Source organism: Gallus gallus, chromosome 1, assembly GCF_016699485.2.
Source record: "Gallus gallus isolate bGalGal1 chromosome 1, bGalGal1.mat.broiler.GRCg7b, whole genome shotgun sequence".
NCBI classification, from domain to species: Eukaryota; Metazoa; Chordata; class Aves; order Galliformes; family Phasianidae; genus Gallus; species Gallus gallus.
This window is the reverse complement of record NC_052532.1, coordinates 22,587,278-22,610,934: the sequence shown is the minus strand read 5'-3', so window position 1 is coordinate 22,610,934 and position 23,657 is coordinate 22,587,278. Positions and strand designations below refer to the sequence as shown.

The window sequence follows — 23,657 nt, the reverse complement described above, 5'->3', positions numbered from 1 at the left end:
ACTGAATAGGAATGATCATGCCCTATTACAGGTTACAAATGTACAATCTGATAGTTTCTTTTGCTTCAGCTGTGTAAGGGGAGATTCACAAAACCTTAATGTGCATAGCACACTGACTTAGAGGGCGGTGAGGCACTGGCAAAGGCTGCCCAGAGAAGCTGTGGATGCCTCATCCCTGGAGGCACAGGTTGGATGGGGCCTTGGGCAGCCTGAGCTGGTGGGTGAATCTATGATTCTGTGAGTATATGAGATCACAGCCAGTATAGCTTTAGATAAAACTGTCACAAACAGAAACTGCAATGAAAGGTGAAGTGGTTCTCTAATACATTTTGTCTCCTGTTTTATATTGTCTGCTATCACTGAGGATGCTTTTAAGAAAAACAATTTATTAATTTGTTACGGTATCTTAAAGCAGAGGGTTTTGCCCATATGACACCTTTAGCCTAGGTCCGCATACGCTGGGGCTAAAAAGCAGAGAATACCTTCTTCTGGCATCCTACCCTGCATTCTTGGTTGGAGTTAGGAAAGAAAACAAGATTTAGACATAGACACAAATCACGCTGCCACATTCTCCTCTACAGCTTTATTCCCTCTACATAGTTCCATTACTCATAGAATCACAAAACGGCTGAGAGAAAGGACCTCTGGGTCCATCTGCTTCAACCCCTTCTTAAGCAGGGACACCCAGAGCAGGGTACTCAGATCCATGTCCAGGTACATTTTGAAGGCAGTAGATTTCACAACATCTCTGGGCAACCTATGCCAGTACTCACTTATTCTCACTGTATACAGTGTTTCCTAATGTCCAGACACTTTTGTGTTTCAGTTTGTGCCTACCGTCTCTAGCCCTGTTGGTCAGTATCACTGGAAAAAGCCTGGCCCCATCCTCTTTGCACTCATTCTTCAGATCATATCATAGAATCATAGAATAGCTTTGGGTGAAAAGGACCTCAAAGATCATCTAATTTCAACCCTCCTGTCGTGGGCAGGGTCACCAACCACTAGACGATGCCCAGAACCTATATGCATTGATAAGATCCCCCGGAGCCTTCACAGCTGTCTCAGATCTTCACCAAAGAAATGCTGCTTCAGTCTCTCTCTTTTTGTGGCCCTTTGCTGGACTCTCTCTAGTAGCTTGATATCTGTCTTGTACTGGGGGGCCCAGAACTGGACACAGTGCTTCAGGGTTGGCCTAACCAATAGAGGACAAGGATCACCTCCCTCAATCTTCTGACAATACTTTGCTTAATGCAGCTCAAGATACTATTGGCCTTCGCAGCAAGGGCCCATTGCTGACTCACATTCAACTTAGTGTCTACCAGGACCCCCGGGCCCTTTTCTGCTGAACCATCTTCCAGCCGCTCATCCCCCAGCATTTATTAATGTATGGGGTTGTTTCTCCTCACATGCAGGACTTTGCCTGCCCCTTGTGCAATTTTGTTTGCTCATAAAAATTAATTGTTCATCATGCTATACAGTTCTCAGAAAGCCTGCTTGGGACACAAACACAATATCCTAACCTTCAGTCTTACTTTTTATAGAGACACACGTGATAGCAGACAGCAGCTCTTCTATGGCAATTGAATTTTGAGGTAAACATTTTTCAAAGTTCAGTTTTTGCAAGATGTAAACAACTGCATATACAACATCTACCTGCTTGTAAAACTGCAAATCTGATTGCTGTGTAAGGAAGTAAAAAATCCACTGGTTGGGGAAAATTCAATGTTACTCTAACTGATATCATTGTAGAGAAAAGGACTGTTGGCAAAAGTACACAGTGACCTTCTATTAGCAGAAAAGAAAAGAATAAGCCATAGAAAAATCGTATATACCCTTAGGCACTAATGTGAGGAAGAGTGAAGGAAGACCAACTTGTGTGTGTCAGGTGCAGCCCAGTGTTGAAAATTTATTTCTGATGAGGTTTGTAAAGTGTTAGCCAAGGGCCAACTTGAAATTCATCTAATTGAAGCCAGTACCCCACAGCCTGGAATCAAGCCAGGACATGGCTAGAAACTGCTGTGGCAGAAGGGATGCGTGACCCTTGGCTGTCAACAGATGGAGAGAAAACAGGTATTTTTACCCTGCACTTCCCTCTGTAATATTATAAACATTGATTAAATCATCCTCCTACCTTTCTCCAAAGGGAGGTAAGTGGGGCTCAGGGCAGCGCAGCAATGTCTTTGATAGACTTAGAAAATTTTCATGAGAAAAATTAACTTATAAATGTAACATAAGTTGGAAAGGCATTGACTTTGTATGACCAACAATGCTTCTTAAAAATGAGTTCTACTCAATGCTGATATAGCATAATCACCGATAAGAAATGCCTGATGTTTCAAAAACTAGACCTTAAAAATGAAGATGATAACGTCATTAAATATCAATCTTTCTGTTGGGTTCAAAGAAATCAGAGTCTGTATTTTAAAGGAGTATTCAGTAACTTGTGAGGATAACAGAAGAGGCTGAGAACATGAGCATAGGTGATAAGATTGGTGTGAATTTGTTTCTTAAAGCAAAACTTAGAGCATTCCATGTATTTTGTCAAAAAACTCATAATGTGACATAATTAAACCACATAAGTATATCCCTAAAGTACCTATCAGAAGAAGTTTTTAATCTAGCAGAGAAAGACAAGAACAGATGGCTGGAAGCTATATTCAGATGTAAAACAAGGTGTAAATTTGCCTTGTTTATTTTGGCAACAGAGATGATTATCCGAAAGACCAAACTGAAAGAAAGCAGTAAACTCCGCAATACGATGAACCTATATTTTTCCACCTGGAAATCAAGCCTGGTTGCTTTCTGAGAATTCATGTTCTAATAAAATAAATCTCTACCAGGTTTGACACACAGAACAATATAGCTGCTTCTGATCTTCAGCATGCTATAACAGGTGAGGTGACAGTACTGTTCGGTTCAAAACCCTGGGAGTGCGGTGAATACTACCTGTGACCCACCCATTGGCCCAGAGGGTATTTTAGCTGTGACATTGCAGCTTTTTTCCTCCAGTCTAATAAACAATCTCATAATAAGGCCAAAGCTCATCTGTGCAGGTGACAGAATTTCCCTGAGACAGGCTGTAGTCTGGGATAAAATCCTGTGGAAAAAAAGTACTGTAATAAAAGTAAGGGAAGAAAACATTTTGTTACAATTGTTTTCTTCAGCATGTAATTAAGGAAGTTGTGCACTATGCTTGTCATTATACTGAAATCCAAAAGTTTTTTTGGGCAGAGGCATTAGTGAACAAATGCATGAGAAATGTAAGCCACAGCTCCTGCACTGTAGAAGCCCCTTGGACATAACAGAGATGAGTGCAATCCATAGGTCTTTTGCCCCTTTTTTGCTTTGCTGAAACATGATGGCTCACTATAACTACACCTGTGTTGGCTCTTTGCATCCCAACTGGGAAGCTGTCTGTTGAAAAGTAAAATCATAAATTCCAGATTTGATTTGATGCCTATTAATGCAAATGATTGATAATTTAAAGCCATTAGAAATAGGAAAGGCCTGAATAGTAAGAAATACTTTTTCCTCTTAAAGGTTTTGTTAGAGATTAACACAGGTCTTGTTTTCTCCTCAGGTTACCGCACACAAATTATAAGATGATTCAGTCTTATGTGATATGGCATGTACCTGCATTCCCTCTCAAGAAAAACATTAGAGGCATCCACAAAGTAACATCCCCATGCAGTAACCACACTTATTATATACACGTTCCGCTTTTTCCCTTTCAGTGAACAGAATCCTTAGACAGACGTAAACAGACAACTTTAAACAGGGAAAGTGTAGAACTCTGGTCTGGAATAATCCATTTGAGTCATAAGGCCCAAACCTGAGAGGTTGTTTACAATGTCTGTTTTTCAGTATCAGGAGTATTTCACTAAATGGTGCTCAACGAGCACTGAATGTTAATGTTAAGCAGAAAGGGAGGCAAAGCCAGCCTGATTGCCTAGCTGACAGATTGCTTGATTAGGTCAACACTAAAAACCCTTTAAGAATACTGTGATTCATATGGGACACTGATCATCAGTTCTATTGTTGTGATGCTGAGATGAGGGAAAACCTGTTCCTTTGCAATTCTGGGCGTAACTAAAAAGTAAATCATTTTAAAACAATCTTAGTTTTTATGCACTTCCTAATGCTATTTTTACACAAAAATATTTTTTCATTTCATTTTAAATCTTCAAAGGTCTACAATTATTCCTTGTAATAAGAGAGAGATCCTGAATGATGGGAGAATACTTGAAGAGAGAAGGGATGATGGACACACGTGCACGTCATTCATGGTGGAGACACAGAAACACAAAATGGAAAATTACCATCCAAGTCTATTTCTGGCCTTTGACTCGGTAATAAATGCTGACTCTGTAAGGCCCTGAACAGCACAAAGTCCTGCTCCTCCCAGTCCTCCAACTACTTCCCACTACTCTAGAGCAAAATTCAGACCTTTGTAAAAGAAGGACAAAACCAAAATTACAGTAATTACAGCAAGAGATCAGGAACTATTACAGGCATCACAGCATTACAGATTTATGTAAGACCGAGCAATTTCTTAGAGAAAAAAAATGTCTAAGACATCCTGAGAAATGGACAGCATAAACAAGCTGCAGCAGAGGGAAAAAGAAAAAAGAAAAGTAATAGCTCCTAAATAGCTCCTGCTTTTTGGCAGTGATTTAACTGTGACTTTTCACAAGTTATGTATGAACAAACAGAAATTTATATTAATAGCCAGAGAGTTACCAAAGTAGAGGATGTTTGCCTGTACTCACAGAAGTTGGACTGCCAGTAAAGCAGTAGATAAAAAAATCCTAACCAAAGGTATTGTTATTGTAACTGTAGATTTGATGGGGAAATAGGAAACAATAACATCAGTCATTATGCCTTCTCCATCACCAGATCAAGTCTAAAAGGTAGGCATAATTACTTTTAGTAGACATTTTGTTTCATCTTGCAAGGTGTTTGTTTGGGACATTTCAGATGTTGCACACATACATCTATGAAATCACTGGAGTTGTACCTATTCTGCACATACTACTCAGGTTTTTTAAAAATTAGAATCTTTCCAAAATATTAAAAAAATTATTTTTAATATACTGTCAAGAAAATAAGGTATGCATTTAAGACACAGCGCTGCTCATGTTAGTGTATTAAAAAGTTTACTTACTTTGGGAAAAGTGAAGACCATCCGGGAAAGAAGCCAGGATCTCTGGTAAACCACAGCAAAGTCATTAAGATGAACAGGACAAATGTAACAATTTCTGGGTAGCTATAGCAGAAAAACAAGGGGTTATACATTTTCTTGAGTACACATTTGGATTTACTTGTTCTTGTTTGCTAATTTATAGTGTGACATACCTCATTGGTCCAAGCTTCTTGTATTCATCCTGAATCACCTTTGCTGAAGCCTCTTCTCTGGCTGTTTTTTTCTTGCCACACTTGAACATATTTTTAAAACTGGAATGTTAATCAACAATATTGGAGGAAGAATTAACAGTGTATACAGAGGAAAAAATGTCTGCTCTTTTCAGCTAGTAATAGCACTTAACAAAGTAAGCTTTTCACTTTACAATGCAGTTTCTCCCATTTAATTATCACATATTAAACTGAATATATTGGAATTCATAGACAAAGTCCACTGGAAAATTGAAAGAAGCAGCAATTAAATGGGTCCTGCTATTGACTAGCTCATTTGTTTTCTCCTGTAATGGGTTTAGGACATCTCAGATACAGTGCACAGGAAGAATGAAGCTTTAATCATGGGAACTAATTAAAACAATCAAATGCATAACCTATCTATGAAATGAAATTCATCCATGATTTTGCTTTACTCTGTTTTTTGATGAAAAAGTTAGTAATGTATAAGTAGCCTGCATACTGATCAGAAGAATAGTTGCTACAAGCCAGGTTTTCATTCTCACAGTGTTAACAAGAACACTATCAAATCAGTCAAGAAAAATAAACGCGTAAATGTTCAGATATGGAGTGGTAAGCTTGAGATGACATTACATCTGCTTGAGAGTAGGCAATCTCAGTCTTTATCTCCTGTACTATACGTAGCCGTGAAGCTGTGGAAGAGAAGGTCCCTATCATTAACTCTGCAGGTGTGAGTGAAATCATGGAGAATAAGGCTTTGATGAATCAGCCAGAAAGGAATAGTCCTCAACCAAACCTTAAAAGCACAAACTTCAACGGGAAGAAAAAGCATTCCACTGTGTATACATTTTGGAAAAAAAATCTTTTACTTTACATTCAGAATTGTAGTCATCCAGCTTATAAAGCTGGTATTGCTCAAGTATTCAAGTCAATCCCTGATTCCAGTGAAGAGCAACGTTCTGAATGTCTTTACCATCTTCAGGTCTTAGACTAAAATTCATGTAATTTCCATATTCTTTAGCCTTGCACACATGCACTACTTAATGATGATGAGTGTATGCTTGAGGGGAAGAGATATAGTTTGCAATATGGACTTTTCATACTGGGCTGAGTAGTCAAGGATCTTTATTCTAGAGAATTTTTGTTTTCTCCAGAGACTCAGCTGTATTAATCAGCAATACAAGATCACCATTGCTGAGTTATCTTTCTATAAGCCAGTTAAGCTTAGATACAATATTTGATCCTGGTACAAGATATTTTATATCATACACGTTTAGCTTTATTGATTACAACATTTACTTACTCAAATCCAAGGAAAAGCCACTGGAGCCAGACCCAGCACAACAGCAGAATAACAACTGCGATGGGGATAGAAAAGACAAACCAAGATCCAAAATTGATGCACTGGCAACCTGGATAACGTCTGGATTAAAGTGAAAAAGAAAAACCCAAACCACATTTAGTTCAGTTTGGCAAAGGAATAAAGACTTGTGAGAAGTACCAGGAAGCCCTGCTGCAAGAGAGTGCTTTTGGTTGGCAACTGCTTTCAGCATGAGGTGCCCTCTGGTGTCATCTTCCTTCACCCTCCTATCCTGTTCCTGATCATCATAACTACTACAGGAACTGGCCCTGCAGCTGTGCCATAGTTATTTAAGCATCTGATCAGCAACAGGTCTGTGTATCTCCCTCTAATCTAGGTGCATCTCACCTGAGTTGAGGAGGCAAGGAACAACCACTCACAGTATTAAGGGCCTTTGGGACTGCAAAGAAACAGAACTTGAAGAAAATTTGTTCTCTGAAAGGAGACTTTTAGCACAAGCAAATATATCTGAATTAACAGGCTTTGATGAACTTAGAAGAGAGCAGTAGAGACAACACTGAGAAGTTTATTATTAAAGGTTCCATAAGGGATTGAAATCTCATTAGAAATAAATTTATTTCTATTACTTTCCAGGAAAGGAGAGAATGTGTATTTGTCAGGTGGATTGTTTCTCAAGTTGTGTTGTCTCTACGAGGCTGTCATCATCTACTGTTTACAGATGTGCATCTTACAACCAGAGCTCTTCCTGCCACGTGTATTTAAAAAGAAAGAGTAATGGGCTTAAGTTTTCTGAAATAAATACATTTACTCTTTAAAGAGATAGATGCCAGATAGGCAAAAAGGCCAGTTAAATGAATCCTGCTTTAGTTAGCCAATTTACTCTTTGAACAGAGTTTTCTCCACCTTTGAGCCCCTTCAGCTCTGCTGAGAGAGTTTTCTGCTAAAAGTGAGAAAATTCTAGCCTTCTTCCTTGGTTCAAAAATTGTATGAAAGGGAAAAAACAATTTCCAGAAGGAGGCTGCAATGACTATTTCCAATTAGTATCCAATCTTTTGTATTTCATGCCTAGCCAGAAGAAAAGGACTTGTGATGGTCACAGAGGTCATTGAGGTGAGAAATACTTATTACAAATGTTACCTCATGTGTTGCGCAATTCTTAAGATTTATCTATATTTTTATGATGTTTACACACATTGCAATTAAAGTGGCAGCTGAGACTGACGTAAAAGTCCTACCCACTCCTTGAGATGCATGTTCTAAATTCCAACTGTAGATAGCGCTGAGACAGTGAAACTGGAACTTGAAAAGACATTAGGCTATTATATACAATTTACTGATAATCACTTTGATAGCAAATATTCCTGGGGTAGATTGGTTAAAGAAGTATATATTATATAGCATTGGCTGCATTATCTGTTACAGTTAGATTACAGGTCTTGCTTGAGGCAAGGATCAAAAAGACACACTGAACTCATTTCATTGTAGGATTTGCTCTTCTTCAAGCACAGGAGAGCATAGTTTTCTCCATGATGCTATATTTTCTGGTGACTATTTCCCTCTGAAACTTTCTCTCAGTCTTCCTCTGCCTCTGCTTCTAGGATACCTGGTGCCACTCTGACATGGCCCAGCTGCACACCTTGACTTGTAGCTCAGGAGAAACTGCTTGGTCACGTAAAAGATCTGTGAGAAGGTCTGTACAGCAAGACAAGATAGATAGGTAAAACTGCAGCTATGAGATATCTGACAGACTGCAGCAATGTGAATGACTCCAGAGGAAAAACACCAGTAGAGAAAAGGATAAAACAATAAACAACATGAAAATATGAGTCAGAAAAAGGGACTAAACACAACCAAAGTTCTGTTCAGAAAGCAATGAGGTCCAACCTATTTAATTCTCCTGGCAAATAAAAGCTTCTGGGTGTCTTATGGAGGTGATGAGCAGACTAATGCTTAGCTGTTTAATGGGCATCTCAGCATCATAGTCAATATTGTGTGTCTCTCTGCACACAATTAAAGAATGGAGTGACCCTGAGAACATCAGTAACAATTCTTTCTTAAAAGGGAGCCCTTATGGCATGGGTGTCCAACCTCTTGGCTTGTATGGGCCACACTGTGTGAAGAGGAATTGTCTAGGGCTGCATCTACAAAGACTGCTCTGAAGGTACTGCTTCCTATTTATTTCCATGGAGACTACAACGGATACAAATAGCATAATAACACTATCTAATAGAGCAAATTCTCAGCCACAAAATGCTCTTTTTCAGCATAGTCATCACCATCAGCTGTGCACTTTCGCTAGCAATGAACAAGAGTCTGCATGCTCCACTTGTAAAATTCTGAACCAGAGGAGGCAACCCACCATTGCTGTCACCACTGCTGAAATGCACCACCCTCCGCCTTACTGTGCTCACATCCACTGTTTGGTCTCCATCAATGTTCAGCAAGCGTCAATGAATATCAGTGGCTATCATTTTTTCCACATGGAGGAGTTTAATGACACACCTTTGCTTCAGATGCACTTCCATGTCAGACACCATTTTGTCAGACTGCCCCTCTGATGCCATCTGTCACACGGCAACAACATGTAATGGAATATTGGTGGGAAGATTCAATCTCTACTGCTGTGCCACCAATATCCACCTCTGATGTCCTGGGCTGACATCATACAACAGGAGGCATTACTTTTGGAGCAGCTTTCATAAAATATATACTATAGTTAATGTACATAAATAACAAATCATATTTTGATTTTTAATGTTTGTTGTTAAAACATATACAAAAGAGAGCAACAAACCATAAAACCAGTGAGGTACGTGACCCTGTTTTTGTGAAACTACTGCACTGGGCTGGTTCGATGGCACTGATTGCCATTCTCAGTGAGCTCTCCAATTGTTCATCAAAGATTTTTGCTGAAATTTTACTCTTCCTGTACTTCACCCTTGAAAAATACTTGTTCAGAAAAGTACATCCAGCCAAAAGCCGTGACATGAATGAGGGGTGACTGTGAAGCAAGGGGTATTTCCCTCTAGTAAGAGAGAGATTATGAAAATCTGGTAAAGTGACATAGCCAGATTATGGACTGCAACTCTATACATTTTATTTGAAAATTTGCAAGCAATGTATTTATGTCGACTGAAAACGGAGTCGCAAATAAACCAAAAAATTGATGATGTTTTTCTGCCAAGCTTGAAACCTATTCTGATTCCTTTATCAAAACCTAAAGCATGGCTGGATATTCTTCACCGTTCACAGGACTGTGCTTACTCAGTGTATCAAAATCCATAAACTTGTTTGCCGTCACCTGAGTTAGCACCACACAGCCCTCTGTGCCCTGGTTTCAGCCCAGATGGGGCTAACAGCGCATCGATGTTCGGTTGGTGCTGAGCCGCCGCCATGATGAAGCGGCAGCAGAGGGCGGGCCACAGTGTAAGCCTTGCTGGGCTGCATGCAGCCCATGGTCCACAGGTTGGACATGCCTACCTTATGGAGTTGGTCTCACTGACAGGGATGCTTAGCATTGCATCAACGTTGCCACTGTGTGCTTCTGTCCTGTGGAACATGGCTTGATTGCATGGCCTAAGTAACAGCAGGCTGAGAATTCTCAGCAAAGAATGGGCTCCAGCCCTTACACAGATATACTAGCTTCCTCTCCATCTTTTCATGTGATGAATGAAAATGAGGGAGGGGGGAGAACAGTGAACACTGATTGTAGCCTATTTCATACTCAGGTATATATAGAGAATATAGAATTTCTTTGTGTTTTGTCACTGAATAGAAAATGTGAGAGCATCCTTGGTGTGTACAGCTCTCTTGCTGAATTGCCTTCCTTATGATGCTCCTTCTGATGCTTATGATGCATAAAAATGGACTGCAGATGTGTCCGAGTCGCACTAATGGGTCAATTCCCACTTCATTCAGGACATAAATATAACTGAGACCTCAAAGGAGAGGGGTGCAAGACAGTTAAATAGAAAAAATATTTGCACAGTGAGATGGTAGATACAGCTTAAGTTAAGGATTAGGCTCAGTGGTTGTGTAAAGATTAAACAAAAACTGGGGGTGAGGGGGTGGGGGGGTATGACACTGGATTACACACAGTGCTCCATGTACACCCTATATTCCTAGCAGAGGATGAAGACTCAGGCAGAGAACAACAATCTGCGTATTTTTTCTTGGAGAGGCTGTTAACAGTTAAGACAAACTGGAAAAATAACAGCTGCAAGCCAGTTTGTGTCATGTTCCCTACGACTCTGGGCAAATGAACAAGAACAGTTCTTAACCCTAGTAATCAATTCTGGATTCTGCTGGGCTGGTGAGTATGAAGCCAGCTTGAACCAGAAATGATTGTATGTTTAAAAGTTTAAGTCTGAAGACTTACAATGCCACAGTCTGCCCTGTTTCTTTGCCCCCCCAAACAGGCAATTTCCATACTGTTTCTTTCATTGCTATCTGCACCAGACCTTCTCATAGCACAGATTTACAGACCGTACTTCAGTTCTCTTTAGAAGTTTGCTGAAGCCAAATTTAATCCATTCACAGAACACAGATTGGAAGAAAACCTGTCAGTGACTTGTCTTTCAATGTTTCGCTGTCCTTAATACAAAAATTGGGCAGAGGCTAATAACAAGATTGTTGCTTCCTTCCTTTTGTTTCCTATGTTAGAGTTGGAATGATTCTGACAATAAATAGTGGAATAATAATAATAATAAAGCAGTTAACTAAGATCTATTGTTTTTTTCAGAACATCTGCCAATTGCAATTTCAAGTAGTTCTACTAGGAAAAGGAATGTTAAAAAAAAATAATGATCTTAAACCAAGGCATCCAATTGAATATTAAGTTTCAGATTGGTTTGAAATCATTCGCTTTTTTCTTTGATTGACATGCCTAAATTCCTCATTTCAGCAATGCACTGAGCTATGCTCATGAGCCTCATGAAAGTCTCCTAATACGTTTTGCTAAGTGGACCTGAACTTAGCTCCTGCTCTACTTAGAAATGAATAACATTCTTAGATAGTGTCTCTCATACCCACGTTAAGGTAATGCCTTCATCTTTTTTTGCATACAGCTATTCAAAGAGTACCACTCAACCAAAGAATGGCCATCTTTTTTGTGCCTATATTGAATGATCACTTACAGGCTTTCCCAGTGTAAGTTAAGTACAACCATGCAATCTCTTTAACAAAAAAAAAAAAAAGAAAAGAAAAGAAAGTAATAGAATAAAGTACCATGAAATCAAAGGGTAAAGTTTCTAATGCATCTTAGGGGAGCCATGTGAGAGCTCAGGAAAGAATAGTTAAAATTCTGGATTAAGAAGAATACAAATAATTTAATATAGTCTCTTACGTATTGAAGTGCTCAGCAAAAATCAAATTAGTCGATGTTCCTGTGATTGTTGTCAACCCTCCAATGGTAGCAGAATAAGCAATACATAAGCACATCACTTTGAAAATCCCACTGTATTTGTCCTCTCTGCTTTTTCTCCCTGTTTCAGCAGGTGGTAGGTTCTGCTTAGTAAGAATATAATAATAATCAAGCACAAAAATAGGACTCAAAGATGTCCCAGAACAATCTATTTCCTGGTAATACAGCCATATGCTATGTGGTGTGGTTTGGTATTACTACAGTACTCTACTACAGTTATTCATGCAAAGAAACAGAAAGGAGAGTCAAATCCTGAAGTCTTTTGCCTGATCTGCCTCACTCTTTTATGCAGGATCTTCTTTTATATATACTTTATACTTATTTACATATATCATGTGATATATAGAGTCTGTTTACTGATTGATTTAATTATGAAAAATACACATGAGCACAAAATCACTAACGAAATAAATAAATAAGCAACTGAATGTATATGCATATCTACACATATATATCTTGTTCACATGAAACTAACTTAATCGATAGCAGTGCTACATTAGGTGGAATGAGATTTGGGTTAAAACCAATTTGCACATTAGCAGCATGAAAAGAAAAAAAAAAAAGACAATTTAAGTACCTGTTCCTTTTCTTTTTCATTTTCCTTTTCAATTGTGCACACAGTGCTCCCCATATCATTGTCATACCTGGGAAAGAAAAGGTATTCATTGTAATAAACAGATATTCTATGATGGTTGCTTTGAAAGTAATGCCTCCTATTTTATTATGTCAGTCCAGAACATCAGGGGCAGATGTTGGCCTACAGGCTCTTGTACATCAGTGGTGAAAATGCTAATAATGGTGACGACATTGTGAAAGAGTTTTTAGTAGCTGAGAATTTGCTCTATCAAACTGTTACTGTGCTCTTTGTATCTGTTGTAGTTTCCATGGAAATAAATAGGAGGCATTAATTTCAATCTGATCAATGTACTTAGAAGAATTCTTAAAAGAGAATTTAGGAAATGAATAACCTACCCATTCACTTGTTTTCTTTTCCCTTTCCAGTCACTGTTTTCACTTTGTCCTATGTTTTCTGTAAGACATTGACAGGAAAAACAAATAAGTGCTTAAGGGTACAAAACTGGAACATCCCCATCACCATGTCTCATTCCATGCAACTTTTTATCATCACATAAATAAATTTCAAGTGCAAAACTGCTTCTACATGACTTCTATTACCCCAGAGTCTCAATCTTCTAATGATGAGAAATCTTCTCCTAAATTATAATTCATCTGTGTACTTCAGATTTATTTGTTCTTCCAACATTACCCTAGAGCTGAAAGAGCCCTTTTCTCTTGCAAACACTTAACCTCCAGTGTATTTATATTCTGTAGCCATATTCCTTTCCAGACTTAGTTTTACTAGTCTGGGCAGGCCACCCTCTTGTCTCCTCCTCTCCTGCTGTATTCTGCACATGGTCAGTTTGAATTCAGCTTGGTGAATAGGAGAGGGCTCATATACAGCAATCAAAGAGACATCTCTCAGCAAAACATGCAATGATGCTATTACTTCCCTAGCCGTTCAACTTCATGTTAAAAGGTGTTCTAGCATGTTGCAGAGTGAGAGTGGGCAAACAAAACCTGCCCTGCGTGTCTACCGTCTAGCTCCAGTGCCAGGTTGGTGGAGCCGTTGGAGCAGGACATCTCCAGCATGTCAGCTTCTGCTTCAGCTCGGGTGATCTGCTGAGCTACAGCCTCCACAATTGGCATCACCATGGCAGCAGCTGAAGTGTTGCTGAGCCACATTGACAAGAAACCACAGCTAACCATGAAGCCCAGAGTAAGCCTGGAAGAGAAGAGTCTGTTACTGTTACAGCAGCGTCTCCCATCACGGCTCTGTTTAGCGTGAATGGAAATCTTTTTCAACAGAAAGCTTGAGTTTAGGAAACAATAAACACCTTATAATTGACCTCCGTGGAAATTGATGAATTTGAATGATTTTGATCAAATACATTTTTTTCTCTGAAACATATTTAGTAATATGGGTGAAATACATTTATAAATGGAAATGGAAGCAATAATGTTTATTCACAGAATGATGCTGTGTACAAATCAAAAAAGGGCATCATGCATATCACAAGCTCAAATGCAAGTTAAAATAGCTGTACTAGTGCTATTAGTGCCGTATTGTACAGGCTAGCTCAAAACTCTGGGCTTATCCCTTAGGGTCAGCCTTCTGGATACCAGTACAGATGTTGTAGGGAGAAGTATTAGCAATTTAGTAGGTGGTACTTAGTCCTTAATCCATTCCCAAGACAGCTATAGGGATTATTTTTGCTTCAATAAATGCTATATTAAAGGTGGAAGCAAAGGTCATTATAAGTCTGTCTTGCCTTGGCTCAGTTTACGCTAAATTAACTTCAACATAAGAACTGCATTTTACTAGAGTGGCACTAGTTTTTTATAAAGATGAAAAACAAATATTCCATGTTATATCTGGTAAAGTTAGGTTAAATTTAAAATACAGACCACATTGTCATTTTTAATGCATCTCTTGGAGTTGTAAATGAGAGTTATTTCTCTTGATTTTCCACCCCAAAGTGTTGGCAGTGTCATTAGAATCCTGCCACGAATCACCACAGTAAGACAGCAACCAGTAGTGTGGGACTGTGGTGTCACAGCAGTTTCTGAGAACTCTGTGCAATCTGCAAAGCTCCTTGCTAGATCAAAAACCATCCCAAAGGCTGTCTGTACAGGATTTTGTACAAAAATAATGTAAGCAATGCATTATTACATAAAAACAGTTTTCAAAATGCCTCTCATAGCTGTCCATTTCAGTTATTAAACTTGTTTTTACCTCAATAAGGGCACAAAAAGTTCAATACCTTCACACCCTGTCTTTTCTGCATTCACTTTTAGTTGCTTAATGATGAAATGAGCTGCAGATCTGCAACTGGTGGACCTAATTAACAAACTGTCAGTGACAATGTGAATCCTGCTAACTTTATTCAGCTTTCAGTTAGGTCCTCAGATGAAAGCTGGGTAAGAATTTTGTTTTCAGGAGAAACTTCTGTCTAAAAAACACTGGTCAGGATAAGTATAGTGGGTATGAACGTTTACATTGTAGAAAAATATGATTTTAGCACAACTTGAAAGACATTTTAAAACAAAAGTAAACAAAGCATTTGCTAACATCTGGTTTTGAAGACGTTTTCAAAACATCATAAGCTTCCAACATCTGACAGATTGATGGTCAAGCGACCACTTTGTGTAGTGTGGTGCACACTAAAACAGGTTTTAAAATAACAAAATATATCTTAACCTGTTAACTCACATTTTTTTCTAGATTATTCTCACTGAGAGTTTATAAAAGATAATCTGCACAAAACCTTAGATAATAACTTCATTGATGCTCAACTCTGCTGAATAATGCACAACCAGTGTTCTAGTTCTAGTCCCCATAGGTTGCAGAAGTGTATTACCTGTTAGTCTGCTGACCAGATAGCATAGCTCACATGATGGCAAGCCTTTAGGGATTCCTGCTGCCCAACACCCAATACTGCATCCTTCATATCCTCTGCTATAGAAGCCTCCTACCATGACATCTCCATCCTGGGCTGGATGCACCAGTGAGCACAGGCTGGGTGGGGGTTCTTGCTTGTGGCAGTGCAAAAAGAACAGCATGTAGCACTTTGCATGGGGACACTGCTAACAAGCGACAGATGCCAAGAGACAGGAGGATCCCCTCTCTAGCAGTCACCTTATCGTAATCTTTATCATAATTAGGAAACTTGAGATAGGAAGGATGCTGCTTTCTCAGGGCTACAAACTGGAACTGCTGCAGGTTTCCTCAGCAGCTGGATGCAGATTTCAGGGTCCACAGCAAGATCATCAGTAGTGCTCAGCATACAATCTAATTGTGCTCTCCGTTTCAAGATTTGAACCAAAAGGTGAGAATTTAGGATTGATAAAAAAGGGAGTGTGAAGTAATTAAACCTGCCTAGCTCAAAAATAGAGCTAATGTCATACAGTTTAATAAGAATGTAAAAATTATTAAAAAACAAAACAAAACACAAAGCTACTAGCTGTCAAAAGACGTGGGAAAAATCAAAATACATGTGATATTTAAAATTAGGAGAGACTAAGTCACGAAGAAATGGAAATAATCCAGTATTTCTAAGAAGTGTTATTACATCGCCCAAGAGGCACTTCATATTTTAGACCCAGCTTTCTACTTTTCTGACTTTTTACTTCCCATCACTTTTTGTTTCCTGACAAGGAGTCATAAGCATTGTTTGTTCTGGGAAGCCATCTTTGCTCTACAGATCTTCTCCAAAGCCTCACTGAAGTGCTGCCAGATGAGTCAGGGTGCCTAAAGCTTTCCTGAGTGCTTGTAAAGCAAGAAAAGGTTTCACTTCATAAGATACATGCTGATAGCAAGTCAGCAGAGTGTGTATTTTCATTTCCCTCATCACCTCATCCAGCAGAGAAAGTTCCTATTCCCTTGATATTTTCTTCACAAGTAGACAAAAAACAAATAAACAAACAAGAAAAAAAAAAAAAAAAAAACATAGGGACATTGTATTGGGTGTGTTTTTCATTTGCCACCTTGACTTTCATGACTTTTTTTTTTCATTTCTTAAATGATTTTGGGATATTTATGAAGCTTCCAGGATGTTGCAAACAGTACTTAAATATAGATAAATAATAAACATAGCACAGATATTTGGTTGTAGGCATCAGGTATGTACAAACCATCATTATGACACAGAACCCTTATATTATTCACAGACTCATCAGGTTTTTGTTCAGAAAGATCCTTATAATGAACAAAATCACTATAGGGAACTCTGAGTGTTGTAATTAGTATTTCAGCAAAATAATAAAAGTATCGCCTACAAATCAATCATATCATTTCAAATATCCACTTTGTTTCAGCAGAAAAGAGGGGCTGGATTACTACTGCAGAATGAGCAATATGCAATTATTTCTGGAATTCATAGCTTTCAACAAGAATGACTGTCCTTCAAGACACTGCTTAGCACATACCATGCAGGGTTGACACCCACCAACATCACCATTTTTAAAGCCACTCTTTTGTGGAAATTCCATTTTTCTATTGATGTTGCCAAACAAATCACTCCCATCAGCAGTAGATGAAAGTCTTTAAAATAAGCAGATGCCACCTGAAATAAAAAAACAAAAAGTTTTTATAAATTAAATGATGACCTTCTATATTAGTATTTGGTATTACCATTTCAATACAGACATATATTGAAATGCATATGGAAAAAGGATTTTTGGTTTAAACTTAGACTGTTAGATTTCATTAAAGCTCTTAATTTCATTTTATCTAAATAATGGTGTATTAATATGCATAATGTTAAAACCTAATGAAAAACAAGGCTTGTGCTATAAACATCCTAAGATTGTCAGTCACATCTAACATACAGTCCATCCAATGAAGTGCTGCCAATCCAACAGATAAAAGGACAATTTTAAACATAGAAATTTACAATATGATCATCTGTGGTGTAATCTCTTTGACATGAAGATGGATACTCAGCATTTTGAACGTGGAGTCTTTATTGGGTCCTATCACTTCTGTAGCATTAAAGATATTTTACTTCTATCTAGCGTTTTCTTACTGACTGGCATCTAAGTACTGGATAACAGTCTAGAAAAAAATATTAAAGATGAACAAGGCCCGAGGACAAGAGTATGTGAGCTTGAGGTAGGCCTACTGAGACTGGCACTTATCAAATCCATGGATTAACCCATCAGGTTCTTTCTTGAGACATTTTGACATTGAAATATTTAGTATGACAGAGAAAAAGGAAAAGGTTACCTCCTTGGATCCCATTATACCAAACAATGGGAACATAAAGGCAGGGAGCAAAGCCGAAACAGCCAGAGGCAAAGCTTCTGTAAGCCAAAAGATGGCAACTACAAACAGTGTGTATGCACATTCTGCTTCCTAGAATACAAAAAGCACCAATAAGAGCAAGTTCACCCAGGAAAAGAAATCACAATTGCAAGAAGTCTGCCTATGTCAGCTGAGAGATTATCTGGATCTATAACTGGCATGACTTAAGGGAGCTGGATTCAGGATACATTCCTGCCATTGGTAATCTTGCTAAGATATGAAACTGTAACTAGTTTTAAATAATGTTTTGAGAGACAGTCAAATTATTTAAATTCCACCACTTACGAAAGAGCAGAAAGACAGCTGTTTTTTCCTTCAAGCCCAATTAACCATAGAGGTAATTCTGGAGTCTTCTCTGACAATTAAAGTTGCAGAATGCAACATTTAAACCACTTGGAGTATTTGCAGTCAATAATAGGTCAAATTTTGGCTCTACTGTAATCAATGAGATTTTGTCATCAGTATCAATAATGTGAGAATAGTATCTAATATGAAAATCAGAGAGAATTTCTCAGACCATTCATTCCAGTCATTTGCTATCATAAAACACAATATATGATGAACTTAACAAAATAATCAAATGAAAAGGTAATTGCATCTGTCAGTTCAACTCCACTGTCAAACATACAGAGCTGTTTAAAAGTGGCCAAAACCTAATGGTAAGGACAGGATTGTCAAGGGAGTCTAGGTGATGTTAAATAAGAAAAGCGTTTCCTAAACAGGAAAAAAAAAATAGTTCATGACTTCATACAACCAGTATGGAGTCTTAGATTAAACCTGTTGCCTTCTGTGTATATCTATGAAAACACTCTGAGCTGAATAAAGAAACAAACAAACAAACCAAAGCAAAACAAAAAGTCCACAATGCAAACACAATGAAGTAATTCTGAAAAGATCTGAGAATCTCAAGGTTTACATACCAGTGCAAAATAATTACCTATCGTAGCAGGTCACTTACTTTGGTTTTGATGATAAGTGGGAGTGGAAGTAAAAGCAGTGGGGTGAGGACAATGAGCAGGAACCTTCGATAGACCAGGAGGTATTTAAGAATCTTCATGGCTGATGGCTGGTGCTGAACTTTCCTGAAGAAACTGCTGAAAAGATAGGTCTGACTTTAAATAGCTAACTCTGATTAATATTTTTCCAAACTATCACCTTTAGCCATTGCTAAAGTGGATCAGTAAAACAAGTTAAAATTAAATCTTGCTCTTGATGGTCTTAGTGACTTTATTAACAGTAGGTTGATAAGATAAGTGTTCATCATAAACCAAGGCTAGTTGCCTCTCTCCTCATGACTTTCTCCCTATGCCCTTCCTCATAACAAGTCTGTGTAATTGGAACAGGTCTTAGGCAACTATATAACCAAACATTTCAGGTGTTCTCAGAGTCAATGCTGGCATCTTTGGGAAATCAAAACACATAATATATATAGAATATGTGGTCAGGAGCAATTGTGCTATGATGTGAAAACATATGTAAGATGATTTTGCTGAACAGAATTAAGGATATTCATCTCCATGTTTGGAGGTTTTCAGAACTGGAGAGGATAAGGTCCTAGGCATCCTGACCTCACTTTGAACTTGGTTTTGCTTTGAAAAAGTGCTTGGACTGTATGAGCCCCAGATGCACATTTTAGCTTTAATCTTTCTATTGATTCTATCTTTTCAGAATTTGAAATACAAGAGAACAATAGATTCTCTCTGTCTTGTCTGTCAAGAGGCATGTGATTGTTTTCTTTTCTCATCTTCTATTCAGGGAAAAATAGGATAAAATGTTCTACGTATATTACATAAAACTGAAGAATGCTGAGAATGGTAGAATTTTCAAGACAATAAAAAATGAATACAACCTATTGCTTGATTTTCCTGTTTTCAATAAAAGAAACATAGTACAGTGTTTCTTATACAACAGAATAGCATCAAATATAGAAGAAAAGACAGGAAAGAGGTTTGCACACATTGGATGTGGGTGAAGATCAAAAGGGGAAAAACACAATTTCATGCTCAGGATCTAACGTGAAATAGAAGACTGGAAGTGGAGGCATGAAGGAGTCTTTGAGCTACTCTCTGAAACATGAAAAGGCCTGTTAACAAGGTAGATTTTTGCTATCCATATAACTTTTGATTATATGGATCCACTGTATCAGGATACAGACAACACAAGTGCTGAGATTACTAGTGTTGGGGACAAAGTTTTAGTTTCTGAAGATAGGACTTTGTTTTTGCTAAGAAAGCAGTATTTCAAACCTGGCAGGAAGAAATTGAAAACCCAAAGATGGAAAATAATTTGGAGGTGAAAGCAACCATGAAATAACAGCCATTGCTAATTCACAGAAAGAAAAAAATGGGAAGACAGACTTGACACAACTCAAAGAACTGAGACTGAGACATCTTGAGAAGATAATATAAGGGATAAAGAAGTTCCAGTGAATTAGTAGTTTTTGAAAGGGTCTATTCTAAATACATAGTTGTAAACTATCCTAGTTTAAAGAGTTCAAAGACAGTGAGCACAGAGGGAAACTATGGTCATGAAAGCTTAGAATATCGAGAAATGTAAAATGAATTGTTTGAGATTTGGGAAAAAAAAGTGGTTTGTGTCTGAGAACAACTATAAAAGAACAACGTAAAGATGGGAGAATAAATTTGGGTAGACTGCAATATACTTCAGTTGTAGATCATAGAATCATAGAGTCATAGAATCATAGAATCATAGAATCATAGAATCATAGAATCACAGAATCATAGAATCATAGAATCATAGAATGGCCTGGGTTGAAAAAGACCACAATGATCAAGTTTCAAACCCCTGCTATGTGCAGGGTCACCAACCACCAGACCAGGCTGCCCAGAGCCACATCCAGCCTGGCCTTGAATGCCTCCAGGGATGGGGCATCCACAACCTCCTTGGGCAACCTGTTCCAGTGTGTCACCACCATCTGTGTGAAAAACTTCCACTAATATATAACCTAAACCTTCCTTGTCTCATTCCCCCTTGTCCTATCACTATTCACCCTCGTAATCAACTGTTCCCCCTCCTGTTCATATGCTCCCTTCAAGTACTGGAAGGCCGCAATGAGGTCTCCCTGAAGGTCTCCTCTCTCTTCTCCAAGCTAAACACGCCCAGTTCCCTCAACCTTTCCTCACAGGAGAGGTGCTCCAGCCCTCTGATCACCTTAGTGGCCCTTCTCTGGACCTGCTCCAAGAGCTCCACATCCTTCCTGTACTGGGAGCCCCAGGCCTGAACACTGTACTCCAGATTGGGCCTCACAGGAGCTGAGTAGAGGGGCACAGTCACCTCCCTAAATAGATATCAAGGAAAAATTGTGTAGAAATGTCCGAAGAAGAAAACAGTGGAGATCGATTTAGGAAAAAGAAAGGAAGGCAAACTGCAGACAGTGCTGGAGTATTCAGTATATTTTTTCCTTGAGTATCTGCAAAAGTAAACAACAGTCAATTCTCTCTTGAAATTTATTTTGATATGGAAAAAGGAATGCACTATGAGCATGGTGCTGGTGAGAGAGTTGAACATTTAGATATACATTTAAGTCAACAGTTCCAGATAAGATTCACCCATAATTCATTGGTAAGAATTCATGCAGTAATCTGAGAACTACTTTGGAATATATTTGAATACATTCTGAAGTGCCATATATTTGAAAAACTGTGGAGGTTTACAAGTTCCTAGAAAATTGGTCAGGCATACATGGAAATGAAATTTGGCTAAAATATGTCATGTAAAATTTTCTTCTCTTATGGGACAACTAGCTTAGCAATAAAACATCAAATATATGCATTTCATTTCATTTTAGTACACTTTTTAGAGAAACTAAGAGAAATTCACAAACTAGCACAGAAGAAATGCTCAAGGGAAAATTACATTTGGGTGAACAACTGGTAAAGAAAAAAAGTTGTTCTTGTAGAGTACTTAGGAGTGTACAAAACTTTCCCTGTTGCCAGGATCCAGAAACAAATAAGGATGTTGAAAGCTGATTAGAAAGATCTTAAACATACATTTGTGTATGGGGTGAGGAAAGAAGTTCTAATGTGATCTGAGATATTATTGTTAGCAGAAATGAAAACAAAAAATAAGAAGGTGAACTTAGGAGAGAGAAAGAATATTTCTCATCACATCAGGCACTGTATAGCCTGTGTCTGTACTGATCCTTCACTCCCTACCCTTCTTGGTATGCTTTATTTATATCTGTTGTGTCTTGAGACAGCTGTGGACAATTTCCTTGTGGTTTCTCAGTAACCGATTTGACTTCTGCAGTTTATCTTTCTAGACTTTGAGAAGGCCTGTGAGTCTGATACTTTTATGCCAAAGCTTTGTCCAAGTTAGCTGGATTTGCAGCTTAGCTGAGGACCAGTATTTCTTCTTCATTCTTAATGACATTGAGGCAACACAGCAGATGAAGTGTTTGCAAAAGGGAAAAGAGTAATCCAGATTTTTCTGAAAGTTGGTTTTGCCGTAAAACAAAGTGAGGTCAAAGGACAATAACAAAGAGCTTGGGGGAAAATAATATGGCAAAACTGGCATTTGCACATCTCAATAGATATGATCAATAACATAATAACCATACATGCAATAATTAACAAAAAAGAAACCCAAACTTTTCTAGGCATTGTGGGATTCTGGAGAATGCATATTCTAGGTTACAGTCAGCTTGTGAGTCTTCTCTATCAAGTGAGTTGAAAAAATTATTTGGCAACAAATATCATCAAAAGATATGCCCAACTCATGGACTGAATAAAGTCAATGCACGTATTAAGAAAATCTTACAGTTGTGGCTCTTAGGCAGCGTGATATTTGCATATATATCAAAGGAGGACAGGAAAGAGAGTGGTTGTTAACAAAGATTCACTGGATAGTGTAGGACTCAAAGCGGGTGGTATGGAATAAGGGGTGTAGATTGTACTGGCTCTGATTGGGCTGGAGTTTTCTTCCTAGCAGTCTATATGGTGATGTGTTTTGGATTTGTGACTAAAACAGTGGTGATAGCATACCAGTGAGAACTGAGAAGTATTTGCAGAGTGTCAAGATTTTCTACCTCTTCCCACTTCGACCCTCAGAGTGTAGGCTAGGGATGTGGAAGAAGTTGGGAAGGGACACAACAAAAAGGACATTCCATGTTACAGGTTGTCATGCTCAGGAATAAAAACTGAGGAGGGGGATATTTTGAGATATCAAGGTACTGCATTATCTATCTGGGGACTGGTCTGCTTGTGGGAGGTGGACAGCGATTGCTTTTGCGTCACTTGGATTTTCTTCTTTCTTCCCCTTTCCTTTGCTTACTAAGCTATCTCCATGTATGAGTTTTCTCACTTTTGCTCTTCCTACTCTTCCTTCTACCTCCTGTGGGTGGTAGAGTGTACAGCTGGGGAGTGCTTAGCTGCTGAGCCAAGTCAATCAACTATATCTTGTCATCAGCCTTGTAAGCTACGCTGCTACTCTCCATCTTACTTCTGTCTTTGGACATTACATACATAATGGCAACGCTACTCTAAAGAGGAACGCTCCAGTTACATGGTGATCCCAAAGATTTTCAAAACCATACAAAATTTTAGGACATGGTTCATCAGGGCAGTATCCTTGGAAGCGTGAAGACAGAAATCAGAGAAAAGATCAGTATTTCATTATCAAATGTTGACCATCTGGGATTAGCAGGATATCTCTATCAA

At 38.4% G+C, this 23,657-nt stretch overlaps 1 protein-coding gene across 2 annotated transcripts in view; it reads right to left on the bottom strand.

Annotated features, from left to right (window-relative positions):
• SLC13A1 (solute carrier family 13 member 1) overlaps positions 1 to 19,069 on the bottom strand; it is a 28,971-nt gene extending 9,902 nt beyond the window's left edge. The window contains exons 1-10 of one of the 2 annotated variants that reach the window (XM_004937527.4): positions 18,938 to 19,069; positions 17,902 to 18,030; positions 17,103 to 17,239; positions 13,712 to 13,899; positions 13,089 to 13,146; positions 12,694 to 12,760; positions 12,039 to 12,202; positions 6,677 to 6,796; positions 5,356 to 5,454; positions 5,165 to 5,266 (exon numbers count right to left, since the gene is read on the bottom strand). In XM_004937527.4, the coding sequence (XP_004937584.1) occupies positions 5,165 to 5,266; positions 5,356 to 5,454; positions 6,677 to 6,796; positions 12,039 to 12,202; positions 12,694 to 12,760; positions 13,089 to 13,146; positions 13,712 to 13,899; positions 17,103 to 17,239; positions 17,902 to 18,030; positions 18,938 to 19,036 (1,163 nt within the window). In that variant the 5' untranslated portion in view covers positions 19,037 to 19,069. The remainder of the gene's footprint in view (positions 1 to 5,164; positions 5,267 to 5,355; positions 5,455 to 6,676; positions 6,797 to 12,038; positions 12,203 to 12,693; positions 12,761 to 13,088; positions 13,147 to 13,711; positions 13,900 to 17,102; positions 17,240 to 17,901; positions 18,031 to 18,937) is intronic. The other variant, XM_001233530.6, reaches the window with a different exon arrangement.
• Between the last annotated feature and the right edge of the window lie 4,588 nt (positions 19,070 to 23,657).